This window comes from Conger conger, chromosome 6 (genome assembly GCF_963514075.1).
Source record: "Conger conger chromosome 6, fConCon1.1, whole genome shotgun sequence".
Lineage (NCBI taxonomy): Eukaryota > Metazoa > Chordata > Actinopteri > Anguilliformes > Congridae > Conger > Conger conger.
Window position 1 is genome coordinate 33,315,716 of NC_083765.1, and position 19,350 is coordinate 33,335,065.

Sequence of the window (19,350 nt, forward strand, 5' to 3'; positions counted from 1 at the left end):
TATTAAGCACAGACCAGTTAACCTCCAATAAATCAATGTAGCTTTTCTGTGCATGACACAATTTGTATTCTTTCACACAAATGTAAACAAATTCATTTATCAAATTATGCAAGTCTGAGAAAAGCAGACTATGACATCAGTATTTTCTTTTAAATCCAAATGTATGCTTTAGTTAACAGGCTCCAGTTAGAATATCTAAACAAACCTTAATTTATAAACTGGAATTTAGGTATATTCGGATTATACTTTTTTTTTTTTTTTTACTGAAACCCATTAACTTACCGGTTCCACCTGCCATTTAATTGATAAAAGTGCTTCTACTCTTCTCAATTAATTGGAGCCGCTACTTTTGTCATGGACTTGACACTCAAGTGTGTACCGTCAAATAGAAAGGCAACACCTGTATATGGGCCATCTGAATCCCGGATCACCGTTGCTTTCGCACACCAAGCACTTCTGGAATATGCGGTTAAATAAGGTGGCCCGGTGCTGGAACAAGTGATTTGGAAATGAGGGATAGCTCAAATCGCGGGCCTTGAGTGTAGACTAATGTGGAGCGTGCATGTTGGGATATCACCACTCTACAGGTCAATGTTACCCATCAGTCCGATTTCAAATTTACAAATGTTAAATAATTCATTCACACAGAATGTCTTTAAAACGTGGTTTATGTTTTTGTACTGTCGCAAAGAAAAAGGAAAAGGTGGACATTGTTGTGCGATGTAACGTTAACAAGTTCTGACTGAAAATATTACTAGCTAACGTTAGATCAAGGTAACGTTAGTGATGACTTAAAATGACCATAATCTATACGATGGCTATATTATACAAGTTAAATCTTGATAAGAGAACTGACTCGGGAAAAACAGTTTCCGGTAAAAATGAAACCTAGCATCGAGCATTGCAAAGGACCAATACAACTCGGAAAATATATTGGCCTAGATGCCTAGCTATAAGTGCACTCCCGCTAAAAATGAAATTCCACTCAAATTTAAAACAGAATTTGTGTCGCTTGTTACAGTGGTGTTGAAATTATGTACATTTCTCGTTACTCTACAGGACTAGCTAACGAACAAACCTTAAAATGAGGAAACCGCGTATTTTGCCAAGAATAAAACATACAGCGCAGGGCGTTAACTTGGCATTTCAGTCTTGGTATTCAGTGTATTTCTTCGCCGAACCGTGCACTTTGCTGGCCGGGTACTTGAGCCGGTTAAGGGCCATTTTCTTCAGTACCGCTTGCGGGAGGTCAACGTGGCATTTCTCCGCCAGCTCCAGTAGGTAGATCAGCACATCACTAAGTTCATGGGACAGTTGTTCGCGTTCTGCTTCAGTCCAACCAGGAAGCCCCTCCGCCACCTCCCCTCTCCACTGGAACAATTCGGATACCTCTCCAACCTCTCCCACCATGGCGAGCAGCAAATTCCTCGGCTGGTGAAACTGGTTCCAATCTCTTTCGTCCGTAAACTCTGCCTGCAACCGTCGGATGTCTTCTAGGGTCGGTTCCGCGCTGAACGAGAAGCGTTGCGGATATTTCAGTCCGTTTTGAAGTGGACGGGTGTCTTGGCTCTCGTGCTGTGTGTCTGCACCTTTTGGAGTACCGTTAGACAAGCTAGACGTAGCTGTCACAGTGCTGGAGAAGTCTTTAATTTCATCCCTCCTTTCAGCCATCTCTTTTACGCGAAAAAAGACGCAAAGCGTGTGAAAAGCTTCTCCACGGCAACTTTTTTTTCTCAAGAAAGTGCACACGCGTCAAACTCCCGCCACAAACGTCCTTCTGGAAGTGGTGGAAACATGTGACTTTTAACCCAGGAAATGAGTACTGGTGACGTAACACAAAATATCGCTGGCATTGGTACTTGTAGTTTATATATTTATACTAGGGTAAACATTCAGGGGAGAAATGTGTATATTAGAACTACAAGTCCCTCGACACCTTGGGTTACAACAGTAATGGCTGCTTCATCAGCGGGAATGTGTACTGTTGTGTGCAATTTAAATAGACAATTTGCAGTTCATTTCCCAAGGACAATCACTCAGAATATTTGTAATAATATATGCAGTAGGAGTTTGTGGACATCTGTTCCTCGTTACCATAGTCAGCCACAAATAAAAAAGAAAAGGTTCGTATATCGTGATATTCAGAATGTGATTGTGGTCAGAAGGTTTGTAAGCATACATCAGTATAGCTACGACGTTTTAACAGTTGCGATTGACATAGTCTGTCAGCCTAAACTCACCGTAACAGAATACTGATTAACTTGCCGTTTGTTATCAGTGCTGTCCGGGAGCTGGTCGGGGTCGTTGGTTTGGAGATCCACGCACAAATCAACTCCAGCACAAAGTTGTTCTCTGGCTCCCAGGTCGGATTCTCTGCTCCACCAAACTCACAGGTGTCCTTCTTCGATGCCTCGCTGCCCGGCACTTTACCGGTAAAGTTAACTGGGTTCCCCCCGTCAATTGTATGTAAATTGTTTGGAAAGACCGACTTTTTATTTCCATTTGTGTCTAGGTCTCTTGACGTCTGCTCTCATGTGTTTATCCTCTATATCTCGCTTTAACTCTGTCTACATGCCTGCACTGTGCGCAGTAAGGTATCATACCCACAACACAAATGTTAAATGGGTATACATTATTATGACATTAGTATTATGATAATTGAGAAATTTACAGAGGTTTCTGACAACCTCTGGCTGTGTCGGGACATGCAGGGCTTGTGGTGTGAAACGAAAAAAGTACAGTTTGTTGTTTGTGTGTATATGACTATTCTTCTGACATACCAGTTGACCTTATATTCAGAACGCATTCTTGTTGCGTTACGGCTTTCTATACCACTACACTAGTTAGAATAGTTTGCCCCCTTTTAGAACTGGAGTTCTGGTGGCACAATATAGAAACATTTATAATTGTAAATCAACGTATTACTTTGTACAATGTCTGGAAACAAAATGTTGCTGTACAAGTTGCTTTTTGGATCTTCTTTAAACAATCGTGCTCAAATATACCTATATCTGTCCTTCTAAAGGCAGTTGGTCTACAGAAACTTCTGTAAGTGTAGAAAATATGCACATAACAACTGTGAGGGCCAATTTAAAATGTGCAATAAAACTGAAGTAATAAGAGCCCCCAGAAAGTGAACTGTCAATTCAACATCCTTGGAAAAAGTAAATGCATTGTACTGTAAGTACTATATTTTAAATTTCTGATCAGTTTGGTGGGACAGTCAATCTGTTCATTCGGAACCACTTGTTATGCCAGCAGCCATACCATGCACCCTGCTCCTGCTGAATCGCTGATGTGCTTGGTCAGTACTTAGATGGGTGACCTAAGTATGTGCTTAGTTAGTACTTAGATGGGTGACCTCCTGGAAAAACTAAATTGCTACTGGAAGTGGTTTTGTGGTTTGATCTGGGCACCAAGTAGGATGGCAATCTTCTGTCTGGACAAATTAATCCAAATGCCCTTGTGCAGTGATATTGACTGTACAATAGGAGACGTTGTCTTTCGGATGAGATGTTAAACCATAAACCACAAAATGGCTGCCGTGTCTCACTCATCAGTCACTGTGTAATGGTTAGCATTTTAAACATTGGTCTCCATCAGCATGATCTGTTAACTACAAACTGCCGTTTGGTGAAAAAATATATATATTTTGGAGCATAATAAACTTTTCATTATATTTACAATATATTAGTCTGACACTGCACCTTTTTATAGTGTGTCTGTTTATTGTGTTATTGAAAAACTGATACGAACATAAGCCTGTACTGAAGGTTGCTGTGCGTGAGCTAAGGTTACTCTTTTCATTAGCCTTTCAGAGAAATCAGTGCCTTCTCCAATAAAGCTGGAGTACTGCAACCACAAATCCCCAATCAGGTTGTAATGCAAGCTTTGCAGTGTCTGAAGTAATTTCAATGTATGTGGTTCCCATAGTCCTTGACAATCCTTGAAAAAATGTATATCTTGGAAAGTAATTGGAATGAGTAAGTGTTGAAATATTCCACCTTAAGTGGCCCAAACCATGAACCTTAAATGTATTCTTGCTTTCCCCTCCGCAGCAAGAAAATATATCCATCTTTTTTGTGCTATTTTGCGAGCACTCAAGTTTAATGGAATTTGTGGTGATATTGCCTACAAATTGACTTTATTTTGGGCTTTTGCTTCACACTTGTGGCTCTATTTTCAAATTGGCACAGTTTATTAAAAGACCATGAGCGTGTCTGTGTTTTGATGTGATGTTGGTGAGATCTTGTTCTGTCCCTTATTAGGTCCTGAACAGAAGATGCGTGGAGGCAGCAGTTATGACGGGGCTGGCACTGGACTGCACCATCAACAGGAAGTCGCTGTTCGACAGGAAGCACTACTTCTACGCCGATCTACCTGTGAGTCGTCGGATCGGTCCCCTCACAATAATGCCATCACCAGAAACCAAGCTGGTTGCTGTTGTTAGTTTGTTTGTTTTCTTAGCTTGTCAACAGATGAAGTTCTTACATTCAACCAATTCATGAAAAAAAAGTATTTCTTTTGTGGAGCTGTATTTGAGATGTGATTACAAATCTTGTAGACCAGACAGGCGTGCATATACGCTCAGTGAGCACTTTATTAGGTATTTATTAGACTTCTTTGTTAGACTTCTACTGCTGTAGCCTATCCACTTAGAGTTGTAATGCATTGTGTGTTCAGAGATGCTCTTCTGCATTCCACTGTTGTAATGTGTGGTTATTTGCATTACTGTCACCTTCCTGTCAGCTTTGACCAGTCTGGCCATTCTCCTCTGACGTTTGTCATTAACAAGGCGTTTCTGTCTGCAGAACTGCTGCTTGCTTGATTTTTTTTGTTTTTTGCACCATTCTTTGAAAACGCTAGAGACTAGTGTGTGAAAATCCCAGGACATCAGTGGTTTCTGAGATACTCAAACCACCCTGTCTGCCACCAAAAATCATTCCACAGTCAAAGTCACTTGGATCACATTTTATCCCCATTCTGATGGTTGATGTTACATTACATTACATTAATGGCATTTGGCAGACAGTCTTATCCAGAGGGTACAGTTGATTAGACTAAGCAGGAGACAGTCCTCCCCTGGAGCAATGGAGGGTTAAGGGCCTTGCTCAAGGGCCCAACAGCTGTGCGGATCTTATTGTGGCTATACTGGGGATCAAACCACCGACCTTGTTGGTCCCAGTCATGTACCTTAACCACTACGCTACAGGCCATCCTGGTGTGAACATTAACTGAAGCTCCTGACCCGTATCTACATGATTGTATGCATTGCACTGCTGCCACACAATTGGCTGATTAGATAAGTAGGTGTAATAAAGTAAAAATTCATAATAAAGTGCTCAGTGAGTATATATTGCATATTCACGGTACCCTGGCTAATACCAGTGACAGTCAAATGACAGGCTATGTTTGTAAGTACCGCTTACTGTCAAATTAAGGCAAAGTTATTTTCACCCTGCTGTGGAGAGGTGGCTATAATGGAAGCAAGCTCTATCTCCAATCAAACTCTTTTGCTCTGTGACAAATTGATATGCAGAAAACAGAGAAGCCAAGACCCCTGCAGTCGTACCAATCCTTTACCTGCACCCCCCCCCCCACCACCCAAATAAAAGAAGAAGATGCATTACATTACAGTCACTTAGCAGACTCACATCCACAACAGCTTACAAAGAAGGCCAGATCTCATCCAGAAGGCCAGAACTTATTGTAAGGCCCACTCATAATCAATAAGTTTAAAGGTAACCAAACGATATTGAGAACAAAAGTTCAAGTTAAAAGGCCCAGAACAACACACATATAAATCAATGCTGCAACCCTTTTACCGTCTTAATAATGTATCTGAGTACAGGAGAGAGGCAGGTATAGAATGTGTTCCTGCGAAGTTTGAATGTAGTTCTCCGCTAAGACTGCTAACACGGGCCGCTCTTCCCAGCAGTCTCCGGTTCATCTTCAGTGCGCCGCGCTCCATTGCTGCAGGCTAATGCTGTTTAGCTTGATGGATATAGGCTTGCTTTTAACTGCATGCCTGATTGGTGAGGGATTCCTGGGAGCCCAGCGGGCGCATTGCACTCTGTGATGGAAGAGGATTTTCTTTGTGGCTTCGAAATGGATGCCTGCAAAATCCCAGCTGCAGGCAGATGGATTACTTAGTGGCGTGAGCTGGCTTGGATCGTACTACTCTGTGTGGCCACTAGGGGAGTAATGTTATCTCTCTCTCTCTCTCTCTCTCTTCTCTGTCTCGCTCTCTCTTCTCTGTCTCTCTGTATCTCACATGTTCTGGCTCTCGCTCTCTTTCAAAGAGGCACAACATTAACATAGTGTTCTTTACACTTCTCCCTCAAGATGAATATGTAGGCTGTAAGTAAAACCAGGAAAAAGATTAAAGGACAGGTTTACCTGTTTATGATCAAGCATTCGTTGAGACAGGTTCAGATGGAGTGAAATGGCGAAATAGGTGTGATCGGAATATTCAACAGTCTTTGGAGTAATTTGATTGGCCCTCAGTCCTCCATGGGAGCTGGAGCTTGATGAGACGGTGCTGAGGAGCCGCGAGGTCACATGCATTAATATTGTGTGTCCTACAGGGCCTGTTAAATTTCCATGGGCCTCTGGCAAAAAAAGGGGCATGCCGGTTCAGAAATCGATTTTTCCATTATCAACACTCGATAAAAGCCCTCCAATTTCATCCTGTTGAATAAGCACCTCATTATCCAATTCAACGCTTCCATCCGGGCCAGCGCTTCTCAACTGAACTAAAACCACGATCGGCTTCAATATTTTTCGCTCCGCCCTGCCGAGTCTGAGCTAATCTGAAAGCGGCGGCTGGCGAGGGGCTCTGCGTGAGAAATGGGATTTTCAGCTGGCCAGCCGAGTTTGACGTGTGTCACGGGTCTGCTGACTTCTCAGTGCAGAAGCCAGGGAAATCCTGCAGGGGAAATGGGGGAAAGTCTCTTGGCAAATAGTGCCTTTGCCACCACCATGGACGAGAATGGGTTGGTGGTGGCGACGGTACTATCTGCTGTAATGGAGTGGCGTTTATTTCTTTAGTTTTTGTTCATTTTGAATACAAGCAGAAACCATCCCTTGGCGAAGACGTCGTGTAGCCAGAACCACTGTGCGAGCCCTTCTTAACTGGCAGCAGCTATTGGCTGTTGGGGAGAGAGGGAAGATGGATAACATGTGTCGGCCATGTTTCTGAGACCCCTGCTGAACTGAGCCGTCTCCTGTGTTAAATTGTATTTGTTCTGGTGCCCGCGATGAATTAGTTGATCAGGTACAACACGCAGACGGCAATGTTTAATTGCTTTTTTTTCTTCTCTCTCTTTTTGCGTGCCATGCCAATAACTTTGATTAATGTTTAGTCTCCTCTGGTTTCCATTGCCATGGCAACACACAAAGTTCTACGGCTACCTGCGTAAGAGTGGGTAAATTAGAAGTAATGAAATATGTATGTTGTTGCTTGTGTAATTTGGAACTGTGAAGAAATGTCAATATTTTAATCGTAGATTAATTGCTACAAATATTGCATTTGTCCAAATGAGGCTAATGGGTTTTCTTTGGCACATAAATGAAGTGTCAGTTCCATTCTCTTAATAATATTTAACTTTTTTTCTCACTGGAACCATTGCGGTTTATTTTGAGGTGAGCACTAATAATAATATAAATATGGAGTGTTATGGGGCTGCTGTATGGCTTGCCCTCTGTCCCCTGATTGGATGTTGTATACTTCATGCATACGTGGCTGGCAGAGTGTGAAGAAGCAGTAATTGGCTGCTTGTTTTTCTGCAGTGAGTATGTCCTGGCCTGTTATCCGTGATGTGACAGGACTGAAGACGATGCAGTCTGAGTTAAGGAAGTTTGGTTAAAACGGTATCCTGTGTGTATGCTTGCTACAGGCTGGCTACCAGATCACCCAGCAACGGGTGCCCATTGCGGAGGGCGGGACTCTCCAGTACAGCCACCTGATTGGACACAAGCAGGGTCAGGTGGTGACTAAGAGTGTGCGGATCAAGCAGATCCAGCTGGAGCAGGACAGTGGGAAGAGCCTGCACGATGAGAACCGGAGCCAGACCTTCATCGACCTCAACAGAGCCGGTGTGTGTATATGTGCCTGTGTGTGTGAGAGAGAGAGTGTGTGATAGAGTGGTAAATGTGTGTTCGTTCATGTGTGTGTGTTAATGATTTTATGTGTGTGTGTGTGTACAGGTGTGGGGCTGATGGAGTTGGTGATGGAGCCGGATATGCAGTGTGGGGAGGAGGCGGCGGCTGCCGTGAGAGAACTGCAGCTCATCCTGCAGACCCTGGGGACCTGCCAGGGCAACATGGCGGGTGAGTACCAGCTCACGCCCCTCAGCTCCGTCACAGAGCTCACATCTGTCAGGTCCGTCACAGCTCACGCCCCTCAGCTCCGTCACGGAGCCCACGCCCCTCAGCTCTGTCACGGAGCCCACGTCCTTCAACTCCATCATAGAGCCCACGCCCCTCAGCTCCGCCACAGAGCCCACGCCCCTCAGCTCCGCCACAGAGCCCACGCCCTTCAACTCCATCATAGAGCCCACGCCCGTCAGCTCCGCCACAGAGCCCACGCCCCTCAGCTCCGCCACAGAGCCCACGCCCCTCAGCTCCGCCACAGAGCCCACGCCCCTAAGCTCCATCACAGAGCCCACGCCCCTAAGCTCCATCACAGAGCCCACGCCCCTCAGCTCCGACACAGAGGAGCTGGTTTTTTTTTTTTCATTGGATTAAAAAATAAAAAATAAAATCATATCAAGACGTTTGGTAGACCTTGTGGAGTAATAACAAATCACCATAAAGTAGTATAATTGGGGACCTTTAAGCCCTGTCACAGATGACAAAGCCCAAAACAACCCTCCGCCCATTATTCAAAACACCCACAGAACACCTGTTGGCTGCTTATTGCAACACCCTGCACATAACTGCTCCCTCTGTACGCGGGATTATGTCAGAGGCATAGCCACTCACATCTTCCTCCTGACATCTGACTTGGGAAGAACAGTCCCTTGTAGAAATCACTAACAGGACCTGATTGTTGTTCATAGGGTTTATATCACTGTTATCTCCAGGGAATTAAAGCATTAAGACAACACGTTTCAATTACAACCCCAGTGCTTAATGTGGGAGCACAGAGGCAAGATTTTTTAAATTAAAGACCAAAGGATTTAAAAAAGTGTGCCTGAACCACGTGTCGCAGTGTGTAGTGCGCACTTCACAAATTTTCAACTAATTTTTAAAAAATGCATGCAAATTGTAAATTAGCATACACATTTATGCACAGCGTGGCCTACATTATCCCTCTGTGTTCCCTGTGACAGAGGGGCAGCTGCGGGTCGACGCCAACGTCTCCGTGCACCGCCCGGGAGAGCCGCTGGGCGTGAGGACGGAGGTGAAGAACATCAACAGCGCGCGCTTCCTGGCCCGGGCCATAGGTGAGGGCGGGGGTCTCCCGGTGCCGCTTCTCCGGGCCGCCGGCCGTTTATCGGCCCGGCACCTCCGCCGGCAGCGACAACGGGGAAATAACCTCGTTGACATTCCTCAGCGCTGAAGTGTACTGTGGGAGCACTGAAGTGGAAAGTGTGGTCCGGAGAGTGCCGGGGAATAGGCTCTGGGTTGCTCTGCGTTGCTCTGAGCAATATGCGTGAGAACACGTGTGAATACACACACACACACACACACACACACACACACTTTCCTTTTCTGTGGTTGTTGTCTGGTTTCTTACGGTCACCCTGAAACAATCAGCGAAATCCGATTGCTGTAATTACCCGTGCCCCAAGTTCAGCTGTCAGTTAAAGATAAGACCTGCACACAATGAAGCCACTTTGACAGTTATTAATCTCTGTCTTGCTCGGTTGAGTTATGAATTTGTGAAATCTTCAGTATCTAGTGACGGGGGCTAAGTAGTGTGGCAGCATAAGATTTATTCCTGTGGTTCATCTCAGCAGAATTGCCTTTTTTTTTTTTTTAAACACGTTGGGTTTAAGTGTTCATTTGGGGGAAAAAGGGAAAGGCTTGTTATTTGTATGTATATTGTGTTATTGGACTGATGTGTGAGCTCACAGTTTGCATTCAAAACTTAGAAGTGGAAGACAGAGGGCTCTATTTTGACGGGTCAAACTTGTAGCGCAACAGGAAAAATGGTTTATCCTTGAATAATTGCTGCAGTGATAATTTTAAAACTATATTTTACAACCCCCCAGTAAATACTAGGTAATTAATTCAGTAACTATTTTGATTTTAGAGGTGAGTGCTATGAAACAGGCTGTAAAACATATTTGCATAGTACCTACTGACATTGTTTCATAGGACTTGCCACTAAAATCTAAGTAGTTACCTTATAATTACACAAGTAGCTTTTACCCAGTAAATACTAAGTAATTAACAAGCTGTAAAATAAAGTGTTACTCTATGTTGTGATTGTTATACGACTGTAACTGTCCAAACTGCAATAAATATCTTAATAAATATATGAATAAATATCTTAGAAGCCATTGTGATGTGGCAGATGGTAGATTCTGTATGCTGATTGGCCAGCAGGCCCCCTGTGACGCTGAGGGTGAAATGTGTTCCACAGACTACGAGATTGAGAGGCAGATGGAGGTTGTTGGGAGCGGTGGCACAGTGCTGAATGAGACCCGGGCCTTTGATTTCAAATCTGGGTAAGAGCCACCAAACGCCTGCAGGCTGCAGTCGAGCACTTCACAGACACAGACGCACACATACACACACACACACACACACACACACACACACACACACACACACACACACACACACGCATACTCATACACCTCTCACTCACTCATACGCATGCACGCACTCACTCACTCACTCACTCACTCACACACACATTCTCTCACTCATGCAGCCACATATATACACACACACGGGTTCAGAAGTGCATGAAATGAGCAGGTCTGAAGGCAGCTGCAGCCTTGCCGTGTGCAGTGCTGTTTCAGCCTCTAAGTGACGTAGAGCAGTGACCCTCTGGCCCCCAGTGGGTTGTGTCTGACATGTGTCTGACATGTGGCCCCAATAAAGCCTGTAACACACTGGCCTCCCAATGACACGCATGTCATACTGTGGAGAATGTGCCAGACTTACTGTGTGTAGGGACTACTGGCAAGGGACCATTAGGGGAGGGGAAAAATAACCATTTTATATATTTTATATTATATAGGTTTATAGATTAAATAAAGGCACACTGAAACAAAAACTACAATCTGTTAGAAAGTGAACTGATTTCAATTTTTGAACAGACCAGAATTTAATCTTCGTATTTCATCATTCGCGTGTAGAAAAATGGCTTCCAAATTTAATTATTTCTGTGGCTCTTCTTCTTTGCTTTAGAGTTATTGTGTTTGTGAAAAATTGATGACAGTCTTCCCCAAACATTTTCTTCTGTGAAGGCAGTAATCAAATCAAAGACAAATGCGGCCATTGGATTTTGCCACGTGTGAAAATGGAAAGAAAGATGATCGTGATTTATAAATGGAGCACAATAGCAGTTTAGGCTTACTTAAGTCAGGCATGCCTTATGTGGTACATTGCAGATAAGACTATATGTCTTTATATTGAGTGAGGAAAACACCATCATTACAGTTATTATCCTCAGCTCTAGAATTTAATAAGTGGAGTGGAGGCCTGTGTTAGTATAACAGCCTCCAGCAGGCCATTTACTGGTGGGTTCTGAAGAAGAAAGGACTGCACTTGTGCTTCCATAAGCAAAATCAGACTGCGCTGCAGCTAATGGCCTTCATGGCCGGCTTGGAAGCAGTGCGTGAGCAGTTGAGGGTACTTTGCTAGGAGCTCAGTTAATTAATCTGGGCCCGTGTTTATATCGGAGTAGGAGCTCAGGTTTCAGCCGGTCTTATCAAAACCGTGTTCATTATGAGCCGGAACAGTGCTTCCCAAGCTCTCAGAACCCAGGGTCTATTCAGCGAGCTGATTGTGCTTTCAGTGACTCGATAAACTGTTTTTGCGTGTGGTTATCTAAGTACACTGTAAATGTGGGAGCGCCTGTGACGGATGCGGTTTTTATCTGTGTGAGCGTCTGTGGAGAATGTGTGATGTACTGCATGTTTGTGGTGTACTGTATACAGTGGGCTTCAGAATAGACATGTTTGGCAGAAGAGGAGGTGGGTCCAGGGCCACCATTTCAGATCAATGGCATGAAGTATTTAGCAAACTATATATATTTATATTATTATAGTATTGGCATTTGGCAGACGCTCTTATCCAGAGCGACGTACAGTTGATTAGACTAAGCAGGAGACAATCCTCCCCAGGAGCAATGCAGGGTTAAGGGCCTTGCTCAGGGGCCCAACGGCTGTGCGGATCTTATTGTGGCTACACCGGGGATTAGTACCACCGACCTTGTGTGTCCCAGTCATTTACCTTAACCACTACGCTACAGGCCACCCCCTACCAGGACAATGACTCCAAACATACATCAAAATCCATGCAGAAATGGTTCATTGAAAACAATATCTATGGTCTGCAGTGGCCATCTCAGTCCTAGCAAAAAATCCTAGCAAAAACCTGTGGTCTGAACTGGGGGGGGGGTGTGTGAGTTCGTATCTGTTGTACTCTTAAGAGTTCAGAGTTTCTGTTGAACTCTGCTTCCGGCTTGTTTATGTACTTGCAGCAGTTCTTACTCGAGGGGAGAAATACCAGGACCCACTGAACTGGAAAACATTTAGGTTCACACCTACAACTTCTGAGTAGTTCATTTCCCTAACTGCTAAACAACACTGCCACTTAATCAAACGTGCGTGTTTATTCTGTCTGCTCTTAGGCAAACGACTCCGATGAGGGACAAGGAGGGTCTACAAGACTACAGGTGAGCTTCAAGGCCAGCTCCAGAACAGTGACTTCTGAAAATGTCATAAATAGCATCTGATTCTATTGAATACAATATATTGAGTATAGTTTAATGCTAGATATAATTTGTATCACACTAGCCAGCTTTTAAGCTGTGTATTTGGATTATTTCCTATTGCCAGTATTAACTTGTTATAAAAATTTTAACTCAATACTCTTTGCTTTGTTTTGTTCCATTGGAAAGTGCTGGATAATTGTGATAAAAGCAGGGGATGTCTGTAATGTGGAAGAGAGCCATGTGTTGATATGATACAGGATCCAATACGGAGAGTGCAGCAGAATATTGCTCTTGATCCTGCAGTTAGTTGAATTATTATCATGTTGAATTATATTTTTTCAATGGTTTTCAACTGGGATCTTTGTTTAATTTGCCTTTTTAAGTTTGTCTCTCTCTCCCTTCCTTCCCTCCCTCACTCCTTTCCTCCTTCCCGCATTCTCACTGTTGCGCTCTCTTTCTCACTCCCACACTCTCCCACTTGCTCTGTCTTTCTCACTCTTGCACTCTCACTGTTGTCCCTGTCCCCCTGTCCCTATGTACCTGTACCTGTCCCTGTCCCTGTCCCTCTGTCTCTGTCCCTGTGTCTCTGTCCCTCTGTCCCCCTGTCCCTGTCCCCCTGTCCCTATGTACCTGTCCCTGTCCCCCTGTCTCTGTCCCCCTGTCCCTCTGTCCCTCTGTCCTTGTCCCCCTGTCCCTCTGTCCCTCTGTCCCCCTGTCCCCCTGTCCCCCTGTCCCTGTCCCTGTCCCTGTGTCCAGGTTTATGCCGGAGCCCAACCTGCCCCCCCTGGTGGTGTACGACAGTGAGGCGGCCCCCCCGCCCGCGGGGACAGACCCGGGGCAGGTGGTGCTCATCGACGCCGTGCGGGAACGTATCCCTGAGCTGCCCCGCGCCACGAGGGCACGGCTGGTGCACGCTTTCGGGCTCCGCCCCGAGCACAGCTTCACCCTGGTGGTGAGTGTGGGAGCCAGCGAGTATCCTACGCCAGCAACAACCCAAACGTGGCTCTTACAACGTTCATCCAAGACCTCAATATCAACTCATATGCACATAACAAGATACAAACATTCTACAAATATGCAGATGTCCGTGTTCCTGAACTCACCAGCACCAGTTGTGAGGTCCTCAAAGTGACTGCGTACATAAAGCAAAAACCCTCCAAGCCAATAAGTTATTTACAATAAGTGCCAAGTAATCGGGTGTTGATCCTGTAAAATTGTTTGCTCCCTAAGTAATAATAGTGTATCTACACAGATCTCATAATCACTGCTTGTGGGCCGTGAAACGCTTAAATCTGCATAATCGTGGGCGCCTTCCATCTTCGGTGTGCGCATGCCAGTTGTCAGGAGCAGAGTGGGTACAGTAGCACGCTTATGACTAGAGGGCCGTTCAACACGGATCACAAAGAAACAAACTCATCCACAGTCTGACGCAGGTGCTGAACGATGCGGTTCATTATCAGAACTAAAGATGGCTGCGGTTTCAAGCCGCTCTCATCTGACTCAATAGCCCGAGGCACTGCCTCTCGTTGTGAATGCTACAGTCTCGACAAACAGCGCTGTACTTCTCTAGCGCGAACTCTGTTATGCATTCAAACAGGCCTCCGTTGACATGGAGATGAGGGATTAACGGGAGCCGCGACCCAGACCTGCCCCTCCCCGCAGGCTGGGATCTCTTATCCTCTGACTGCAGTTAGCACCTCCATGCGCACGCTCCAGAAACTGAGTTGGTATCAGACTGGGTCACGGCGTAGGTGAATGGACCCTTCAGACGATATTGAGACTCTGTGGAGGGGTCCCTCTCCCATTATCCCTGCAATCTGAGAGAGCTCTGAAAGGTCACCAGGAGGTCGTGTGGAAAGCGGTGCGCCAGCCTGCTGCACTTCACCCTCGATCCAGCAGAGGGCAGCAGAGGTCAGAGGTGAAGGTCTGCCATTAGTGGCAAGGCTATGTCATTACCAAAGGGGCATGGGTGCCAGGCACAGTGACAGGGTTTTTAATGTCTTCTTTAACTTCTTCAACTATTGCGCGATTGAAGAGATATTTTTTGTCTGACCAACTACAGCCAGCTTGCACAGCTTGCGTAGATTTACACTGGAGAACCGTAAGATAATTTGCAAAGGCATTAAGCAGGTGGATTTTGTGTCCATTAAGCCGAAGCCGAAGGATGAAATGTGCCCATATGTCACTCTAATGTCTCCCATGTCAGAATGAGGACGGGCTGACGGAGTACTTTGAGAGCCTGGCCAATATGACCAGGGCGGAGCCGAAGAAGGCGATCGGCTGGGTAATTAAGGACGTGTTGGGCCTCCTGAATCAGCAGGGGCGGAATGTTAGCCAAAGGTGAGCAACTTGCACTGACTCAACCCGCACAACACCTCAACCTGTTCCTCTTCCTCCTCCATCCACGCCAACTCCTTCAAGTTCCTCTCAAGGTCACCCAAACTAGTTATGAAGGGCGACGAGGCTGCATGAGGGCCGTGGTGAATTTTATATCCATATCGACTTGCCGTAATTTCACACTTTATCTGCACTTTATCTTCCACTGCAGTTTGGGAGGTGAGAAGGGGAGTGAAACTCTGGAAATACGACGTGTAAAGGGTCTTTAATGCTTTCTGGGGCACTGAGTTAGTATGTGGTCTTCGCCTCGTATTCTCTTACACCCTTTAGATTTTAGGACCATTTGGGCTTTTTAGCCGATGACTCAGCAGGTATTTCCTTCGTGGCACAGTAAATGGGTGTACCACCTCCAAAATTCTAACATCGTAAGCCAACACGACTAGCTAAATAACACACTTTGAAATCGAAATCACTCAGAGAATTGTGCAGTTACCCAGCCAAGTGTTCTTTCAGATGTGTGCATTTAAGTTACAATCATTTTCTTATTAAATAACCAACCAGCTAAAGTCAGAATAAAATCTCTAAAATAAAATTTCTTGAAAAGGCATCCTTCATGTATTAAAATCTTTAATCATTTACTGGGCAAAGCGTGGCATCATGAAATGTCTTATATTTCCTGTCTTAACACACAACCACATATTAATTCACAATTTCCATGTGTCCTTTTGCTACTGTTATGACACCATTTTCAAAATATAGTTAATTCACATTTAGTCCTTGTGGCTATGCATAATTGTACACTGGAGAGTGTTTAGAGTTGGATAGATGTTTGAAGTTGTATGTTTTAGTTAAAACTATGGTATTTCATTTTATGGCAAATGTAAATGTACTCAATGTATTAAAAAATATATCTATTTTTGTGTCATTTAAAAGTCTAGATCTTCCAACTATTTTAATCTTTCAGAATTTTTAGGGCACCCATGAACTCATTTGTACAATCTAACATACACGCACATATTTTTTACATTTACATAAAGTGTAATTTCAGTGAGTACCACAAAGAAGTACATTTTGGTTCAGACACCCAGTGGAGCTGTTGTGCTTCTCGGAGCAGAGACCTGGCAGGTTAGCGCCTCCTCGCTCCGCACAGTGACACTAACAGGTGTGAGAAACGGGCCTGTCTGACCGCTGAAAGGTTCTGGCCAGGCCAGGTCTGACAGCTCTGACAGCTCTGACAGCCCCTGCCGTGCCCTGTCTTTCAGTCCTGTTTCTCCCCGCGCTCTGGCCCAGCTGCTGGACCTGCTGGAGGATGGACGGGTTTCTTCCTCTGCAGCCAAGACTGTAAGAGAATGTACACATTCACCCTCTCTCGGTCCTCAGTCACTCTCTTGTATCTCTCATTTGCACACATCCATTAGACTCTGAACACTGAAGACTAAGCTTTGTCTCCATTCCACCAACAGAGAAAACCACTTGATTTCTGCAGCTTGTTGTGTTAACCCATATTGAACGGTTGTAATCAAACTGGGTGATTACTGGTGTGTGTGTGTGTGTGTGTGTGTGAATGTGTGTGAATGTGTGTGAATGTGCGCTTATGCGTGCAGGTGTTCCAAGAGCTATGGAAGGGAACTGGGCGGAGTCCTGCACAAATCGTGGAGGAGCAGGACTTGGGTCTGGTGGACGACAGCACTGAGATCCAGCGCATCTGCCAGAGTGTCATCGACTCGCACCCAGAGGAGGTGAGAGCTCAGGGCTGAGCATACACAGGTAGTCATGGGTTCTAAGGCTGACCTCATAAAGGTAATCATGGGTTCAAAGGCTGATATCATGCAGGTAATCATGGGTTCTAAGGCTGACTTCATGCAGGTAATCATGGGTTCTAAGGCTGACTTCATACAGGTAGTCATGGGTTCTAAGGCTGACCTCATACAGGTTATCATGGGTTCAAAGGCTGATATCATGCAGGTAATCATGGGTTCTAAGGCTGACTTCGTACAGGTAATCATGGGTTCTAAGGCTGACTTCGTACAGGTAATCATGGGTTCTAAGGCTGACCTCATACAGGTTATCATGGGTTCTAAGGCTGACCTCATGGCCTCTAAGACTGGCTTCATACAGGTGATAGATGGGTCTGACCTCATGCAGGCAATAATGGTCTGAAACTGAGCACACTAAAAGGGGAATGCTTTGATTGACAGTGGTATTTGAGTGCTGGTAGTAAATGTAATGCATTACGGAGCTGCAGCTGCTCTCTGAATAGAGCTGGAGGTTTCAGCAGAACCGAGTCGCTGCTGTTAATGTAATGAGTTCCAACAATAGCCGTGTAGAAATACGGCTCTTATTTTAATGCAGACCCAAGGGTGGGAGAAATCCCTGACAGCACAGGCTCTTTAGAGCCGGCCCTGTGGCTTGTCACTTTGTATTATTGTGCCCATGCAAAGGCTGTTTTTCTGTTTCGCGAACACAATGAAACCTAGGTTTGACCATGTTTTCTAGCAGTAGGTACAAGATTTACTAGTTCACTAGGACTCCCTGGACAGTTTAACTTTGAGCCACTGGATGATGTTTGCGGAACATACAGTAAGTATTTGGACAGTGACTCAAATTGTGCTTTTTTTTTTATAATCCTGCACATTGGATTTAGAAACAATATGAGGTTGAAGTAGAGACTGGGATTGCAGCCCTTGCTGTACAGTATCACTGTCCAAATCCTTACCCATTCCAAAGGCTCTGACTGTGCTTCACCATAATATATTACCATAGTGCTGTCAGAGATAATGGAGTTGGAAACGCGTGTGAATAATCGTGAATGATTTGGAATAAACAGGCACGGTGTGTTTCAGTAACTTGCACACTGTGAGTGGGGATACTTTTTTAATGGCTCCTGCTATGAATAATTTGCATGGAAACAGGTGGCAGCAGAAATAATTGGGCTGGGAGTGATGAATGGGTGGATGTGTCCTTTCAGCAGAGCCGAGGAACACGTAGCCCAGCGTCAGCTGATCCTCCGCCACTCTCTCTCTCTCTCTTTCGGATGAGACATTAAACCGAGGTCCTGACTCACTGTGGTCGTTAAAGATCCCATGATGCTTATCGCAAAGATTAGGGGGTTCCCAAGTGCCCTGGCTAAACTTGGCTATTTCATAATGCCACGTAATATTCCCCTGATTTAAGTTGAAAAATAGTTTTGTCCCTCTCCATCTCAACTGGTGTGTGGTGAGCATTCTGCTACAAAATGGCTGTCGTGCATCACCCAGCTGGGTGCCTGAGGAGAGTTTCCCCCTCATCACTGTAAAGGGCTTTGAGTGTTCAGAAAAGCGCTGTATAAATGATCTATGGTGATATCTGTGCCCCGCAGGTGCGAGCGATCCGCGCGGGAAACCGGAAGGTTCTGAACAAGCTGATGGGCCTGGTGCAAAAGCAGACCAAAGGCCGAGCCGACCCCGTGAAGGTCAGAGCCATGCTGGAGGAGGGGACGTCCTGAGAGCCGCTCTGTGATTGGAGCAGGAGAGGGAGACGGGCAGGAGCAAGAACCAAAGCAGGAGTAGGAGCGGGAGCTCTTATGTGTCGAGCTGCTAAATTTACAGGACCGAAACGCAGAAAATTTCCCTGCGTCACATCAAATTGGGGTTTATACAAGTTCAGTAGGGTTCACGTGTGCGCTATTCGAGTAAAAAGTACTCTATACAAGTGGACTTTACTGTGAACATTTTGCTGTGCTGTTGGGTTTTGGACTGGGTTACTGCTTGAGTTCCTGACAGGGGCTCGACGCGTAAGCAATGCACTTAAACAGGATCACTTCAATGGGCTCTATAAGCCGTGTAAATTACCCTGGATTACAGTGTTGTTGATAATATCAACAATGATACAAATGCAATGCTCCATTACTAAAGGAGTCTGAATTAATGTCGGCCCTCTCATTGGGTCCTGTGTAATCCACTCAACGGCATGCCATGGTCCTAGCCAATCACTTATGTATCGCTATGGCGATTCACTGGCTTTGCAAGGTCGTTCGATGTTATTTTTGCTCATCAAACTTGGCTTGTCAACACTGGACAGCGTATGTTATGTGATAAAAAAATAAAGTTTCTGCTGGAAAATGTGGTTCTGGA

The 19,350-nt window shown here is 45.1% G+C and overlaps 2 protein-coding genes across 3 annotated transcripts; one reads left to right on the top strand and one right to left on the bottom strand.

The window, feature by feature from the left end:
* Positions 1 to 439: 439 nt before the first annotated feature.
* On the top strand, positions 440 to 19,338 carry gatb (glutamyl-tRNA(Gln) amidotransferase, subunit B). 2 transcript variants are annotated; one of them, XM_061246804.1, is made up of 13 exons: positions 440 to 587; positions 2,279 to 2,432; positions 4,269 to 4,382; positions 7,899 to 8,097; positions 8,209 to 8,331; positions 9,336 to 9,449; positions 10,595 to 10,679; positions 12,818 to 12,862; positions 13,658 to 13,853; positions 15,108 to 15,241; positions 16,501 to 16,579; positions 16,843 to 16,977; positions 18,597 to 19,338. In XM_061246804.1, the coding sequence occupies exons 1-13, from the start codon at positions 550 to 552 to the stop codon at positions 18,720 to 18,722; spliced, it is 1,542 nt and encodes a 513-aa protein (XP_061102788.1). In that variant the 5' UTR covers positions 440 to 549; the 3' UTR covers positions 18,723 to 19,338. The 2 variants fall into 2 exon arrangements, with proteins under 2 accessions (XP_061102788.1, XP_061102787.1); XM_061246803.1 differs by lacking the exon at positions 440 to 587 and adding an exon at positions 1,928 to 2,123.
* dctpp1 (dCTP pyrophosphatase 1) lies at positions 651 to 1,800 on the bottom strand. The gene has a single exon (XM_061246806.1). The coding sequence runs from the start codon at positions 1,669 to 1,671 to the stop codon at positions 1,147 to 1,149; it is 525 nt and encodes a 174-aa protein (XP_061102790.1). The 5' UTR covers positions 1,672 to 1,800; the 3' UTR covers positions 651 to 1,146.
* Positions 19,339 to 19,350: the final 12 nt, after the last annotated feature.

What these genes read in the sequence shown, in the direction of transcription:
- dctpp1 (XM_061246806.1), bottom strand. Translation starts at nt 1,671, where the DNA reads ATGGCTGAAAGGAGGGATGAAATTAAAGACTTCTCCAGCACTGTGACA.
- gatb (XM_061246803.1), top strand. Translation starts at nt 1,954, where the DNA reads ATGGCTGCTTCATCAGCGGGAATGTGTACTGTTGTGTGCAATTTAAAT. An exon ending in CGCTGCCCGGCACTTTACCG is followed by an intron (nt 2,433 to 4,268) that starts GTAAAGTTAACT and finishes GTCCCTTATTAG; the next exon opens with GTCCTGAACAGAAGATGCGT. An exon ending in GCCTTTGATTTCAAATCTGG is followed by an intron (nt 10,680 to 12,817) that starts GTAAGAGCCACC and finishes GTCTGCTCTTAG; the next exon opens with GCAAACGACTCCGATGAGGG.